At 37.8% G+C, this 16,863-nt stretch overlaps 2 protein-coding genes across 2 annotated transcripts in view; both read left to right on the top strand.

The window, feature by feature from the left end:
- Positions 1–227: 227 nt before the first annotated feature.
- The window catches only part of LOC123566336 (shiftless antiviral inhibitor of ribosomal frameshifting protein homolog), a 66,374-nt gene continuing 49,738 nt past the window's right edge, over positions 228–16,863 (top strand). Inside the window, exon 1 of the mRNA XM_045360318.2 lies at positions 228–1,237. Coding sequence (XP_045216253.2) covers positions 1,211–1,237 — 27 coding nt within the window. The 5' untranslated portion in view covers positions 228–1,210. The remainder of the gene's footprint in view (positions 1,238–16,863) is intronic.
- Positions 11,918–15,707, top strand: LOC123566338 (uncharacterized). The gene is made up of 4 exons (XM_045360319.2): positions 11,918–12,198; positions 12,737–12,814; positions 13,985–14,097; positions 15,104–15,707. Exons 1-4 carry the CDS (start codon positions 12,090–12,092, stop codon positions 15,317–15,319), a joined length of 516 nt encoding a protein of 171 aa, XP_045216254.2. The 5' UTR covers positions 11,918–12,089; the 3' UTR covers positions 15,320–15,707.

Below are 16,863 nucleotides of genomic sequence, written 5' to 3'. Positions count from 1 at the left end.
TTGCTCAAAATCATGTCATTTTTGATGTTGTCTGAGAGTGTCAGTATATGACTCAGATGTAAGATGTAACCGTATTTGAGAGCTGCAGACCTAGACATTTCAGAAATATTTTCAAAATAAGTTTCGTGTAATAAATGTTGTTTCTACGGAAGCGTGAAAGGGCCATCAGACGCTAATACGTTTTAGTACGTTAAGCTGCGGAAAGGATATTAGACTCAACTTTTTTTCCTCAAGTGTCCATCCTTTTCAGTGAAACATCATCATTAAGGTCACATATGCATATTTCCGGGACAATTGCGGAACTGTCACATTTTATGGGTCTTTCTACAGATTTTATACTCCTATTTGTACTATCCAGTATTACAACTACATTCGTGTCTTGCATATTTATATTCTCGCACAGTTTCCACTAAATTAAATGAAACCGGGACTTTCATGTCCGACTTTTGTATTCTAAGTTATGCCGATTTCTTGGACAAGTCTGTATAAGAGCTGCATCTGTACCTTGTGTATTCTGCTTGTACAGCTCCCTGTCGGGACTTCATTATAGGTAGCCTTGTCGGTTGGTTGACCATTTGGTTTCTGATCGATAACTAGAAAATGCTTGGATTCGCAATGATCATACTGATAAATGCCTGTGGTCATTAGATGACCCTTATTTTTGTGGGATCATTAGACTAGAGGTCAAGGTCGCAAGTGTACGTAATCAGTATATAGCTCCTCCGGGGACACCCTCCCCTTTTTGTAGGGGTCAATAGGCCATATGGCATGGTCACAGTGCCTATGAGACTGAAACACGATTTCCGCTCTATAACTATAGAAAGCTTTTCCCAGCAGTCACCTAACTTCATGCCACGATTTCCTGTGGTCAGTAGTGTGCCCACATTGTCTTGGGTTCAACGAGTCAAAGGACAGGGTTACAATTACCTGACATTCAAAACGGCATCCGCTAAATAATTAAAACACGGTTTGACTGTCAGTCTTCAGAGGGAAGTTGCCTGTAGTCATTAAATGCCCCCTGTAAGGTCACAAAGTACGTACCTACTTGCCCTCGACAGGCCATAATGCGTTTGTTTAGTCTACTTATGGAATTTCCTTATGTCGGAAGTGTCTTCGATATAGGATGCATACTTGATTAAACCGTTTAAGTATCTAGCAATGCTGGAGTTTTAAGCAGAGACTATTGGCCTACCAGGATAGCCTAGTGGTAATGGCTCATCAATTTTACGGGAAAATAGTACGTATTTTAGTAAAGGGTAATTAAGTATTAACTTCTTCTGAAATACTGGAAGTGTTCTTCTCATGTTCACTAATAGTTTTTTGATATAGCAGCTTTTGCAGCACTATTGGGGTTATCTGTAAGCCTTTCGTATTAAAACCTGTAACTAAGTTGTCTGAAAACTTCATTTATTCATGGATTCATTAGCCGTTTGAGTAACAATGTTTTTTTAGCTCACCTTAGCACGAAGTGCTCAAAAGTGAGCTTTTGTGATCTCCCTGTGTCCGTCGTCGTCCGTCCGTCGTCCGTTGTCAACAATTTGACTTAACACACTAGACGTCACAATTTTGGCCCAATCTTAACGATACTTGGTTAGAATGTTACTCTCAATAAAATCTTGGCTTAGTTCGATATTGGGTCATCTGGGGTTAAAAACTAGGTCACCAGGTCAAATCAAAGGAAAAGCTTGTTGACACTCTAGAGGTCACAATTTTGGCCCAATCTCAATGAAACTTGGTCAGAATGTTACCCTCAATAAAATCTTGGACATGTTCGATATAGGGTCATCCGGGATAAAAAAAACTAGGTCACCAGGTCAAATCAGAGGAAAAGCTTGTTAACACTCTGAGGTCACAATTTTGACCCAATCTTAATGAAACTTGGAATGTTATTTTTAATAAAATCTTGGACGAGTTCGATATTGGGTCATCTGGGGTCAGAAACTAGGTCACCAGCTCAAATTAAAGGAAAAGCTTGTTAACACTCTGAGGTCACAATTTTGACCCAATCTTAATGAAACTTAGTCAGAATGTTAGCCTCAATAAAATCTTGGACGAGTTCGAATTTGGATCATCTGGGGTCAAAAACTAGTTCACCAGGTCAAATCATAGGAAAAGCTTGTTGACACTCTAGAGGTCACAATTTTGGCCCAATCTCAATGAAACTTGGTCAGAATGTTACCCTCAATAAAATCTTGGACAAGTTCGATATAGGGTCATCCGGGATAAAAAAACTAGGTCACCAGGTCAAATCAGAGGAAAAGCTTGTTAACACTCTGAGGTCACAATTTTGACCCAATCTTAATGAAACTTGGAATGTTATTTTTAATAAAATCTTGGACGAGTTCGATATTGGGTCATCTGGGGTCAGAAACTAGGTCACCAGCTCAAATTAAAGGAATAGCTTATTAACACTCTGAGGTCACAATTTTGACCCAATCTTAATGAAACTTAGTCAGAATGTTAGCCTCAAAGAAATCTTGGACGAGTTCGAATTTGGATCATCTGGGGTCAAAAACTAGTTCACCAGGTCAAATCATAGGAAAAGCTTGTTAACACGTTAGAGGTCACAATTTTGGCCCAATCTTAATGAAACTTGGTCAGAATGTTACCCTTAATAAAATCTTGGACAAGTTCGATATTGGGTCATCCGGGATAAAAAAACTAGGTCACTAGGTCAAATCAGAGGAAAAGCTTGTTAACACTCTGAGGTCACAATTTTGACCCAATCTTAATGAAACTTGGAATGTTATCTTTAATAAAATCTTGGACGAGTTTGATATTGGGTCATCTGGGGTCTAAAACTAGGTCACAAGCTCAAATTAAAGGAAAAGCTTGTTAACACATTAGAGGTCACAATTTAATCCAATCTTAATAAAACTTAGTCAGAATGTTAGCCTCAATAAAATCTTGAACGAGTTCGAATTTGGGTCATCTGGGGTCAAAAACTAGGTCAACAGGTCAAATCATAGGAAAAGCTTGTTAACACTCTAGAGGTCACAATTTTGGCCCAATCCTAATGAAACTTGGTCAGAACGTTACCCTCAATAAAATCTTGGATGAGTTCAAAATTGGGTCATCTGGGATTAAAAACTAGGTCACAAGGGCAAATGAAAGGAAAAACTTGTTAAAACAGTAGATGCCACATCTATGACTGTATCTTCATGAAAGTTAGTCAGAATGTTAATCTTGATGATCTCGAGGTCTAGTTTGAATCTGGGTCATGTAGAATCGAAAACTAGGTCTCCAGGTCAAATCAAAGGAAAAGCTGCTTAACACAGTAGAGGCCACATTTATGACTGTATCGTTATGAAACTTGGTCAGAATGTTAATCTTGATGATCGATAGGTCACATTCAAATCTGGCTCAGGTGGGTCAAAAACTAGTTCACTGGGTCAAATCAAATGAAAAGCTTGTTAACACTTCATGAAATGAAACTTAGTCAGAATGTTAATCTTGATGGTCTTTAGGTCAAGTTCAAAATCTGGGTCATGTGGGGCCAAAAACTAGGTCACTAGGTCAAATCAAAGGAAAATCTAGTTAACACTTTAGAGGCCACATTTATGACCATATGTTAATGAAAATTGGTCAGAATATTAATCTTGATGATCTTTAGGTCAATAGGTCAGGTGAGCGATACAGGGCTTTCATGGCCCTCTTGTTTCTTACATTGAACGTTCAGTATTTGTAATTTAATAGCTGTTGTCTATGATTTTTAACGCTTTTCGAAATATGAGCCGTGCCATGAGAAAACCAACATAGTGGGTGTGCGACCAGCATGGATCCAGACCAGCCTGCGCATCCGCGCAGTCTGGTCAGGCTCCATGCTGTTCGCTTTTAAAGCCTATTGGAATTGGAGAAACTGTTAGCGAACAGCATGGAGCCTGACCAGACTGCGCGGATGCGCAGGCTGGTCTGGATCCATGCTGGTCGCAAAGCCACTATGTTGGTTTTCTCATGGCACGGCTCATATGTTTACTTTTGTTAAGGTTATAACCTGTTCCTTAAAACGGAGTCTCGTACAGACCTTAATACTTCGTCAATATTTTCTTAGCCTTTGGACATAAACTTAAGCCAGTGCCTGAAGGAATATATGTACTACTCATTATTCAACATTCAGAAAACTAAATTTGATATCGTTTTCCTCCCTATCACGATCTGCTTGAGCTACATAATTATTTTTTTCACGTCTTTTTTCCCGACACTAGTTATACCGCTAGATTTGCCTCTCTTCCTTTGATGTATTACGAATGTTTTCACAATGTCTGCACTTTCTTCAGTTACTGGCAATTAATGTATGTTTTTTTTTGCCGCGTGTCGAGGGCTCTGTGCAACTGTTAGTTGTGCCCGCGGGTTTCTCGTTTTTCTTTAAAACAGTATTACATTCCTCGAGGGTCCTCATTCCGTGTTGATAAGAAATAGTATTAAAGAAATGCAGAAAATATATGCAATAAACAAATAATGTCCACCTACCAGAATAAGTAAATCTTTTTCCAATATATTTCATTAATTTTCCTCAAATTGCGATTGTATCATGAATGGTACAAGTTTATAACAAATTGAACTGTCAAAAACTTCCGCCATTTTGTTATGTTCCTAATTCCGGTGACGTCACGCAGGGGAAGTATGTGTTTTTATGGTCCATTGTCAAAATAGTTTAAACCTTCTAAGAACATGAAAATAAACTTTTAAACACTATAAATATGTAAACTTTAACAGTTTTATCTATGTACATAGTTTTTAAACAAGTTTATTGTGGGTATCGTTGTATTCTTCCTTGTCACAACATGGACAAAGGAAATAATCACTTCTTCTCAGAACGCGGACTGGTGTGCAGTATGACAAATGCACCCAGTGGTTGCATATTTTGCCCCTGATAACATTATCGCAACGTCCCCACTTGATATAAATGATAGAAATACTCCTGGAAACTTCCTCTAGTGTGTATCTCTTACACTGGCAGCATAATTCTTCTGCACTTCTTCATCAATCATTGATTCATCCGTATCGAAAATCAAAGGACCAGGCTTTGGGGGACACTGGTTCTGAAACTGCTTCATTTACTTTTTCTTTTTTTTTTTTTCATACTTTTCAGTTTATTATGCTTACTCTGGCTAGGTTTCATTTGGGTCTTCTCATGTTCACTCATTTTAGCAACTACTTCCTCAGTAATTTCCTTTCCAGCTACTATTTTACCCAATGTTTTCCTTTGTTTGTTTTTGTGTTCACCTTTGACCTTCTTCAGATCATTTTCTTTCGTTTCAAACTAGTCGGTAATAGTGTCCTCTTCAGTTCGCAACCGATCATCTATAATTCCACCTTCCACTGTTTCTGGGCTGTCAGCATCATTTATTGTGTCAGTCTCACTCTGAAATACTTCAGTGGCATCAGCTTCTCCTTTGGAACTGCATCAACATTGAAAAGGTAGATACCAGAGCGGCGAAAAGATGACTGAATGTTTTCAGATGAGAGAGCTTTATTGTATACCTGACAAGCAACTTCACAAATGTTGTATCGTGTTATGATTGTTAATGTCTGTCTGATTAGTTTGTGGCTTTGTGCGTCATAAATTTTTTGAAAGGGTCCAAAACATCCAACGTCCATTGGTTGTAAAATATGACTGCAGTGGGGAGGAAGAATGAATATGATGATTCAATACTGAAGAGCCCATTCAGACAAACCAACACTGACATGAGACTCGTGGCCATCAAGAATAAGAAGAACCTTATTTCCATTATGACCAGGAACAAATTTCAAGACATGATTTTCAATGTAGTGTCTGAAAATGGATGCGTTTGACCACCCAGATTCACTGATGGTGCCATCAGCTCCAGGAGAAGCTCCCTGTAACAGTTCTTCTCTCATGCGCTGTCCGGGGAAGACTAAGTACGGAGGGATATACTGCAGCACTCCCACAACCCAAAATGGTGACAGTCTTGCCTTTACCAGAGGTGACAGCTGATGGAGTATATGAAGAGCCAGCAACAGTGTAAAGTGGTTTATGTTCCATATAAATACCTTCTTCGTCGACATTGAAAATCATGTGGAGTTTGTTAGCCAAGTTATGTTTCCAAGGTAGATTTCATGTCCGAAAAATGGTTCAAAACTACTTCTTTTGAGGCCATGTTAGCCCTAGAAAATTCAAGACCCTTTGGCTTAAGTACTTTCAGTTCGGGTCAACGCTTCAAAAAAACCGCATCCATTTCATTGTAAATGGTTTATCTTTGTAACTGTACAGCAAAGTCACTTGCAATGTCTACACACTCCTGCCTGGTGTACCCATATCGGATAATCCAAATGCAGCCATCTTTTTAAAGTGATTAACTAGTTTCACTTCTTGAAATTGATCAAACAGAGGTGCATTTCCAGCAGAAGAGGTATCTGGATGCACATTCCCTAAAGTTCTATCTCTAAGAGTGGACCCCGGCACTGACTGACTGACACGTCGTCTTCCTTTACCAGTTTATATGCAGAAGTAAGGGTACTGGGTGAGTATAACTTGTTCTTTCTCATTATATGCTTGGGCTTAGCCTAAAATAAACACACAAAAAACATATAAGCAGTCATGACGATAACCCAACAATTAAAATATGTTTGGCCTACTTCAAGTTTAGCTCTGTCAAACAGGGCGTACAAACATGAAATTTCTGAAGGCAGTTTTGGGTTTCAAAATAGGGATTTTACAAAACATATTTTAGGGATTAGTAGAAAAGGTAATATAAGACCTATATGTAATATTTTTATAAATCTTACCTGTTTTGGACGCATTTTAGACAAGTTTTGCAGGTTGACAGTTGCGTTCGGTACTTGTAAATATTTACATCCGTGCACGTGTGTGACGTCATACGAACTCTTGCAATAAAGGAGGTAAATAAAAATCACCGGAATTAGGACTCTCACGGAATGAGGACCTCAAGGATATATTTCCGTTTATATGAACCGATAGTCCCTTTTCATTTTTGGTTCTTTCCTTCGTGCTCGGTCTTTTCTTTTTAGTTTCTACGTTCTTACTGTGGCAGTCACATACTTTTCTTTCTGTGATGTATCTGATAATTTTGATAATAGCACTGAAATATACTGATATACATTTTGTATAAATCTCATTAAAGCAGCGTCCTTCATATTAATCATATACCGAGTGCATGACCATGCACATACTTTAGTTGTTAATTTACATGTGTTCAGGTTGACGGAAGTTTCTAACATCAGAATTTATGTAGAAATGAGAAACGGATAGATTTTTAAGAAAATGTTTAGGACCGGTGAACATTCATTATAAAACTGATAAAATATTCGAATACACCTGTCAATAGTTTTAGGATAAGGAATTTGTGCCATGAATATAATAAGAAAACAAAAGGCTTTATGTACATACTATGCATTTGTTTGAGGAAAACCCAATGTAACAAACAATGTTATACTGTCGCATTTTTCTTTTTGTAAATATTATGTTTGCTTAAACATGTTAAACTTTAACGTCCCTTCATCTCAACATAAATGGTGAGAATGTAAACAAAAAATAGATGGGATTAGCATTATGAAGCGCAACACAAAATTCTAAGAAATGCATACCTTAGTATAAGTATATGCTACATTGCTCTGTTGGTTGTGACATTCACTTTAAATTGGTCCTGAAAAATGGGTAAGTTTTAGATTATTTGCAACCACCCCCACTGCCTCTCGGCGATGGACTATATACTGAACGAACTGTAACTTCTCATACAAAAACACAGTGGCAAAATAATTTCTGTTCCTTGTGCAGTTACTGAATGCATCAGGGGAGGGAGCTTTTGTCTTGTAACAATGAATTCCACTCAATATACAGTATCTGAAAACTATTACTTTTATTGACCTTTTAAAAACATCACTTACTCCAGACTACATTTGCAGATAAATTTTATCGTACGCTATCAACATTATTTCTAACTACAAAATCTACGTCTCTTTCACGTCTTTTGTTATTTTTAGAGTCTAAACACACAAAGAAACTCCTGGATCATTCTTTTCTTTTCCATTTATATTACTCACATAATTATATTTGGAAATATGAATTGCTTTTAAATACGATGTGTTTAGAGAGCTTGACAATGCATGTCTTAGGATCTAAAAGGAAAAGGCTGAGGAAAAGGCTGTTTTCCTAAAGATTTCTTTGTGAATTATCTAATCAGCGCACATAGTGCACGGCTAGATAAACTAAAGATACACGGCCATTGTTATCAGCGATGACAAACGGCAGTTTGTGTCAGTTTAAACAAAGGAGCATATACTTGGATATCAGTAGAAATCATCGCCGTTTTGAAAAACAGGGACGTATTATGGAAGGACGTTGCCCGTTCGCCCCCGACTCTTAAGTAAAAACTAATGATAGGTACAACTTCTCAACTTTACGTTGTTAGTTTAAGCACCATTTTAGGGGGGACCCTATTGTTTTAGGGATCCATAGGGCAAAGACACATTCACCTGAAAATTGAAAATAGTTTGCGCATTTTTAGTGATAAAGTATACGAGCTATTGATCGGCATTCAAACTTTACACAGTGACTAATAGGCCATTTAAGGGAACCGATTCCATTTTTCGTTTCGGAACGGCTAGTGCGCTTTCAAATATACGCCGAATCTTGAGCATGTAAGCAAAAAAAGTGTAGAAGCATAGCAAGAAAAAGGAAACTCATATGAAATAACCTATTAAGAGTGAAATAAGGATAAAATAACATATTAACCTATTTGAACGATTGGTGATAATGATAATTATGGTACTGCTTGGACATTAATCATGCAAAGGCGCTGAAGCCGACGACGGAGAATGAAATTCGTACATGTGGTTCATATGCAGAGAATCAAATTTTGAGAATACCACAAGCTTGAGGATCCTGTACTATATTTGACGGATTTTTGCAAAATTACTTTTCACTCTTTCGGAACGGATTTAGAACCCAGCTAGGATTTCAAGTCGTGCATATTTTCGGTTCGGTTTCTACTTAACTATTCGGTTCCGTTTCAAATGAGTCATTGATCAAAACGTATTCTAATACTTTTTTTCGGTTCGGTTTCGGTTCGGTTTCGGTTCGGGTTCGGAGTATATGTGAGAAGACCGTAAGTGCCACTTGTTTAGTAAAAAGATTAAATGACACAAAAGACAAACTGCACGTATTTTTTCCCCTTGCTGTGAGGTTTCAACCGCTTTCCAAAGTTGATTCGCCGTGTAAGTGTAGAAAGCCCGTCACTTCCTCTTTAAAAGTGGTAAGCTGCATTGACATAATAAGAAATAATGTGACGCGTCTCCAAACGGTATGTCCGGACCCCGCCTGGGGTCTACATATACACTCAAGGACTTTATAAATGCCCCATCTATGCATTTAGAAAGTTTTATCCAGACGGGTTTTGGTAATGCATATATATTTATGAAGTATGCATAATATTAAACGAAGTGTGACAACCGCATATGAAGCTACTATTCGGTTAAGTTTCATTCGGATACATGGAGCTTCGGTTGAAATAGCCGGATAAGAAAATCGAATATCCGTTTAAGAAGTAACATCGTTAAAAGATTAATAAATTGACCAATTTGTCCAATGATAAAAGGATTAATTGATTTTTTTGTTACAACACGCAAATGTTGGTGACGTTAACATAATTTATAACGTTCACGTGTTTGTGTCAAATGCAGAACCCTAGAGCCACAGCTGTCCACTTTAGTTTAGATGACTGTCCCAGACCAATGTACATTGTTAATGTTGGATATTTTCGCTTTATTACGTTTCAACAAAACATTTTGAGAAACGTCTACTTTGAGAAGAATAAACTTCAATACTTATCTTTAATTGATAAAAGTTGAGAATTTTATTAAGAATGTTGATCATGAGTTTGTAATCGGCTTTAACATGTAATAACAGTTAGATTTAAGAAATGCGCACTGTAAATTTTGTAAAACATAAATTTCAGTACGAGTTACACGTGCACAGGCGACACGGTCACGCTTAAAGTATCACAGAAGAAGTGACCATATCGGATCAGATTTAATTAGTAACAAGAGCTCGTCGAACACGAAATGCCCCCCTTGATGCATTCAGTAATTGCACAAGGAACAGAAATTATTTGCTCACCTCACTGTTAACAAAAGTTCTACTGTTCTGGTTCAATGTGACATTGACCTTTGACCTATTGACCTCAAAATCAATATGGGTCATCTGCTGGTCATGATAAAACTCCCTATTAAGTTTAGTGATCATAGGCCCAAGCTTTGTCGAGGTATCGTCTGGAAAGGGTTTAACTGTTCCAGGTCAATGTGACCTTGACCTTTAGCCTACTGACCTCAAAATCTATAGGGGTCATCTATAGGTCATGACCAACCTCCCTATCAAGTTTCATGATCCTAGGCCCAAGCGTTCTCAAGTTATTTTCTGGAAACGGTTTAAATGTTCCGGGTCACTGTAACCTTGACCTTTGACCTACTGACCTCAAAATCAATAAGGGTCATCTGCTGGTCATGAAGAACCTGTCTGTCATCTTTCATGACCCTTGGCCCTAGCGTTCTCAAGTTATCATCCGGAAACCGTTTAACTGTTCCTGGCCAATGTGACCTTGAACTTTGACCTAATGATCTCAAAATCAATATGAGTTATCTGCTGGTCATGATCAATCTCCCTATTAATTTTCCTGATCCTTGGCCCAAGCGTTCTTGAGTTATCGTCCGGAAACCGTTTTACTGTTCCTGGTCACTGTGACCTTGACCTTTGACCTACTGACCTCTAAATCAATAGGGATCATCTGCTGGTCATGACCAACCTCCTTATCAACTTTCACGATCCTAGGCCCAAGCAATCTTGAGTTATCATCCGGAAACCGTTTAACTGTTCCGGGTGACTGTGACCTTGATCTTTGATATACTGGCCTCAAAATCAATAGGGGTCATCTGCTGGTCATGACCAACCACCCTATCAACTTTCATGATCCTAAGCCCAAGCGTTCTTGAGTTATCGTCCGGAAACCGTTTAACTGTTCCGAGTCACCATGACCTTGACCTTTGAAATACAGATCTCAAAATCAATAGGGGTCATCTGCTGGTGATGTCCAACCTTCCTATTAACTTTCATGATCCTAGACCCAAGCATTCTTGAGTTATCATCTGGAAACGGATTGGTCTACATACAGACAGACCGACCGACATCTGCAAAACATACCCCTCCTTCTTCGAAGGGGTGGGGGTGCATAATAATAAGTTTGTTTGTTTGGGGTTAACGACGTTTTTCAACAGTATTTCAGTTTTGTAACGGCGAGCAGTTGTTTCTGGATTGTGTAGATCTACCAGTACAAACCTGTTCTCCGCAAGTAACTGCCAACTTCACCACATGAATTAGAGGTGGAGGACGAATGATTTCAGACACAATGTCTTTAACAAATCGTCACGGAGAACATACGCCTCGCCCAGGGCTTGAACTCAGTGTCACGACCCCGAGAGTAATAATAAGTGAATATAAAAGTAGATCTACTTGAATTGCTATAATGGAAAAGGCGTTTTTACAATCCTTGAGTGTAGATAATCTACATGATTTATTTAATAGTGATGGGTTTCGGAAGGTCAGAAAACCAGACTTGCTTAATACAAGACTCGTTACTGGATTCTAATATTAGTCTTATTATTAAACCAGTAGATATCTAGAATTTCATGTTATTATTAATATTTAACTTGATCGGTTTATAATATAAAAGTATAATTCATTAATTTGACAGCTTAGTAGTAATAAGTGAAAATAAAAAATAATAACACACATAATAAAACATAACCTATCACTGACCTGATATGACCTTAAAAAAATTAAGTTTAAATACACGACAATCTACCGTAATAAACAGCTTGGCCCTGAACTATATACTGGTATAAATATCTGTTTTTCAAACAACGTTCGTGTACACGTAGACAGTTTATTATCTGTAATGTAAATAGATCCATATAGATCTTACATGTGTATATGTTATCATAAAGTTCAAACTCCCGTTATGTGATGGCGTGTAATGTATAAATCTATTTCACTGTGTAAAGTAACAGTCGTGTTGTATTCCGAAATCGTGTAAAATAAAATATTTACGACAGTCATGGCTGAATCGGATAAGAAACCCGAAGAGGATAAGAAACCTGCAGCAGGAAGAAGAAATGTTATGATATCTATGGACGGAAGTAAAGGTGCCAAATATGCGTTTGACTGTAAGTACAGATTATTTTCCATGTATAGTGAAAATTTGCATCCCATGCATGTCAGTGGCTGTTTTCAATGGTGTTAGGGGATTTTTTCAACTTCCTCGTAAAATACTTTGAAGGTAAATAGGCGTAAGTCACAGACATTTAGGAGTCAAGCCCTCCGCCCAGTGTCAGATTTCAGCCAAATTTTTAGTCTTTTAAAACGCACTGCGCACATATCATAAACATTGTAATATATTCGTAGTACTTGTCAGATTGTTTTAAAATGCATCAAAAAGTATTCTGAGCATTGGCACGACATGTTGAAATTGTACAGAGTTTTGTGATCGGACTGTGTCGATGTTTAAAGAGGCGAATTGGCGAAGTTGGCGGGGGTGGGGTTGGGAGGGGTGCTGACCACCAAGTGTCTGTGGTGTAAGTAGGTAGAGTTGTTTGTTATCTGAAATGTTCGAGGGCTTCAAGTTACACGTTGTCGCCCTGTGTCTGATATCTAGTTCAGTCAATAAAACACGTTTGCTATTCATGAAAATATTCATTTTTTCAGGGTATGCCGAGAACGTTTACCAACCGACAGATAATGTTATTATGGCTTACTGTGCAGAACATGGCGTCAGTTTACCACGTAAGTCTCTCCTCATGGCGTTTAGCCCTTATGGGAAATAGTTAAGGACTAAAAAATAATGAGGGACATTTCGTTGAGAGTGATTAAGGCCACTGATTTAGAATCACTTGCTCCTACGGCTGTAGTTTGAAAGTCTTTTGTAATATAGAATTCTTCCATGTAAGCTGACTTACCGGAAGTCGGTGTTTCTACCCAGATCTGTATCCGTCCTTGTCTGAAATAATGCAAAGCATCAAGCCCAGGAAAGTTGTCATATCACCTAAAATCTAAAGTTTTGTGCATTTGCATTCGGTGAAATCTATGTGAAACTCGGGCGATTCAAAAAATGGAATTTATAGAAAACAAAAGATGCGGCTCATCATGGTTTAAGAGATTTACATGCGTTTTCATATTTAACCTTCGGTTTCACTACTTGAATCCCTATCTGCACCGAAATCCAGGCATACATGTATCTTATTACATGTGTAGGATATAAAATATATGATACGTGTGTTATTGGCAATAACAAGGTAATTAGAAATATCACGCAGTTTTATTTTCTAATTAGCCCATATCGCAATTTTGATACCAGAAGAATTTGCTTTATGTGTAGACACCATGCAAAGTAAGTCGTTCGGGTGACCCTGAAATGAGAAGGAAAAAACAAAATGACTTTGTTCGCAGCAAATAAAAAATGTTTTTAATCGTCACCTGCTTTAGAAGTGTGAACGTACAGAAAGCTTCCGATTTATGTTCCATTATTCAAAAATCTTCCAACGTCAACTTCATTGAGTGAATTATTTCCGTCGATCTCCATATGAAAAAGAATTTTCCAGATTTGGGCAAAAACTGATCTTTGATTCGGGCTAACTCTTTTCCTTTTTTTTCTTAACCAATTTAAAAGAAAAATTACATTTAATTTTTTAAATACAAATAGGAACGACTGAAAACATTCCTAATTAAAGACGTTTTCACACTACATAACTTCTTCATCAAGTACATGACACATTATAGTCGTGATTTATAAGCATTATTAGTATGTTGATCCCCTTGTTTAGAAGAAAATGTTGTATAGGCATATGATATCTTTTGTGATAAAAGTCCCTAAATTTTTTGTTTCAATTTTTTGTTTAAATTGTTTTGAAGTAATGAATCGTTTTGTGAAATGCAATCTATTGCTATTTTCAACAGCAACAGCTTTGATGGCGGGAAATCCAACTGTTATACAAGCCATGATGAAAGAAAAAGAGGAAGAAGTCATGAAAGTGTTCAAGACAATTGATGAGCTGGCTAACAAACATAATGTAAGTAAAAATAAAAACTCGGAAGTGTTCATTGCAATTGCAAGAGCTGGTGAACCAATGCATTTAGCCTTACCCTGCTAAATTTCTATAATGAACATGTCCATCTTTCAATTGGTAGTACTATTAACTGGTAAATGGGGTGACTACCAAAACAACTGGATATCGGACAGTGCAAATATTGATCAGACTGCATGGATGTACTGGCTGATCATGATCTACACTGGTCGCAGAGGCAGAATCAGTCCTGTCCAGCATGATAAGAGTTAATGTAAAATTGGTTTTAATGAGCAATACGCACGATTCAAGCAAAACTAAAAGTGGCCAGAACAATAGACGCCTTATGGATTTACTGGCGGACCAACACTGAGTAAAATCGAAAGTGAGAATTATGTTACCTGCCGTTAGATGTCGTCCCATATATAGAGTGAAAGCAATCGGCATAGTAATTACTGATAAACCCGGTTCTTACATGCAAAACCAACCAGCAATGTAAGACAGGGTATGTTTCATACTTGCCTAGTACTGCTTAAAGATAGCAAGTGGTCATTTTTCACTAAAATATTTTTAGAAATTTACTTCAAATATGTAAAATCCTCATCAAATGTATTTACTTTTACTAAATATATAGGATAAGTTTGCATATGGAGCTACATTCATAATAAAATGTCATGCAGTAATGTCAGTTGATTGTTTTAAAAGAAGCAGCCAGTTTTTAGTGGCAGTACACTGTGTTTATCCATTCCTGTATACAGATCCATTTCTGTATACAGATACATACCTGTATACAGTGAACCTAATGCTTAGTTAAACTTGTTAATTGTATGTTGACATAAACTATATGAAGTAATTGTTCATGTCTTTAAATATGGAATTTTGATCTAATATACATTTAACTGCTAAACTTTTATAGCGCGGACGCCGGCGCCGACATAAGGGCCGCAACAGAAGTTCTTCTATTTAAAAATACATATATTCGAGCTAAAATTATGTATCATTTCATTCACAGATTAAGCATACGTTGGAACGATTGGATGGACCGCCAGGCGAGTGTCTTATAAGAGCGGCGGAGCAACAGAATGTCACACTGATCGTTGCTGGGAGCAGAGGTCACGGAACCATTAGACGTACCATTATGGGAAGTACGAGTGATTATATCGTGCATCATTCGCACGTGCCAGTGTTGATTGTCAAACATGAGGATGACCATCAAAAGCTGAAATGAAAAAACAAAAACTCTTTGAATATTTGACTAACTTTTACTAAGGTGGTAGATCCGTGTTTGCACTCGGTAATTTCCGTGTTCTATCGTTTTCTGGTATGGCGCTTCGGCATTTTCCGGATGTAAATGTCGCGCAATTCCATAAAAAAGCAGATAATGCTGAAGTCTCAAATGAAGAATACACAGTTTACGTTATGTCATAACGGCACTGTTCAATTCTGTTATATCTGTTTTACTATTTACGACCGTATACATGTACTCGTATATATTCAGCTGTATATAGAGGGAAGTTATATAAAATAGTGTGAGATACTTTTTGTTGTATGAATGAAATTTAAGTTTAAAAAAAGTTCAGATGTTAAACATTTACAATAAAGGTATACTAAATGTATTTGCTTTTGGAATCATTCCCCCTGTCGATATCTTTTTCTTGCATGCTGGACATGATTTTCCCACGATTTTTGCCAGTGCTGGAAAAACTCGTCTTACACTCCGGGGTGTAAAATGAGTCGCATTTTGTAATTTATGAATGAACGCTAATAGAATAATGTTTTAAAGGAAAGTAGTCCTTTTATTTTATTTCTTCTATTATTTGAAGAGTACGTCATGCAAGCAGATATCTGACTTTGTTGTAACTCGGCAGAGTCCCGTTACCACCGAAACAGCTACTCTCGGGCCAGTTATTTCTATCCACACCTTCAACTAGTGAAAGATTCTGATATTATACCTTTATAAAGATCTGACCTGTATACATTTCTGCAGCTGTCTTTTGCACGTTTCGTAAATACGACGTTTTGTCGTCGTTAATCCGTGCACCCTTATCCCCGCAGACGATCCGCAGGTAATGTCTATGAACCGCCTAAATGAACTAATGTCAAGGGTAAAGTTACCTCGCATCACTTGCCCGTCATCGATGTGGGTTCAAGCCTCACTCCGGGCGTTGAATTCTTCATGTGAGGAAGCCATCCAGCCGGCTCACGGAAGGTCGGTGGTTCTACCCATGCAGGTGCTTGCTCGTGTTGAAATAATGCACGGAGGGTCTTCCTCCACAATCAAAGCTGGAAAGTCGCCATATGACCTAATTGTGTCGGTGCGACTTTAAACCCAACAAAATGAATAAATAGAAGTTAACTCGCGCTGATTAGAGGAACATACATCTACCACCAAAAAAAGTTACTTTGTCAGATTGGCTCGGATGATTATTTTAGGTTTTAATGATTAATCGTTCTTAATATTGATGTCGTATTTTTACTTGTTTGTTTGTTTTGTTGAGTTTAACGTCGCACCGACACAATTCTAGGTCATATGGCGACTTTCCAGCATTTGATGGAAGAAGACCCCACAGGTGCACCTCCGTGCACTATTTCATTACGGGCGGGCACCTGGGTAGAACCACTGACCTACCGTAAGCCAGCTAGATGGTTTCCTCACACGATGAATTCAACGCCTCAAGCGAGACTCGAACCCACACAGGTGAGAGGCAAGTGATTCGAAGTCAGGGACCTTAACCAGGTTCTATTTGTCTGTTTTCAAAAACAGGGACGAAT

This window comes from Mercenaria mercenaria, chromosome 8, assembly GCF_021730395.1.
Source record: "Mercenaria mercenaria strain notata chromosome 8, MADL_Memer_1, whole genome shotgun sequence".
Classification (NCBI taxonomy): domain Eukaryota; kingdom Metazoa; phylum Mollusca; class Bivalvia; order Venerida; family Veneridae; genus Mercenaria; species Mercenaria mercenaria.
This window is presented reverse-complemented; position numbering and strand designations above follow the sequence as displayed.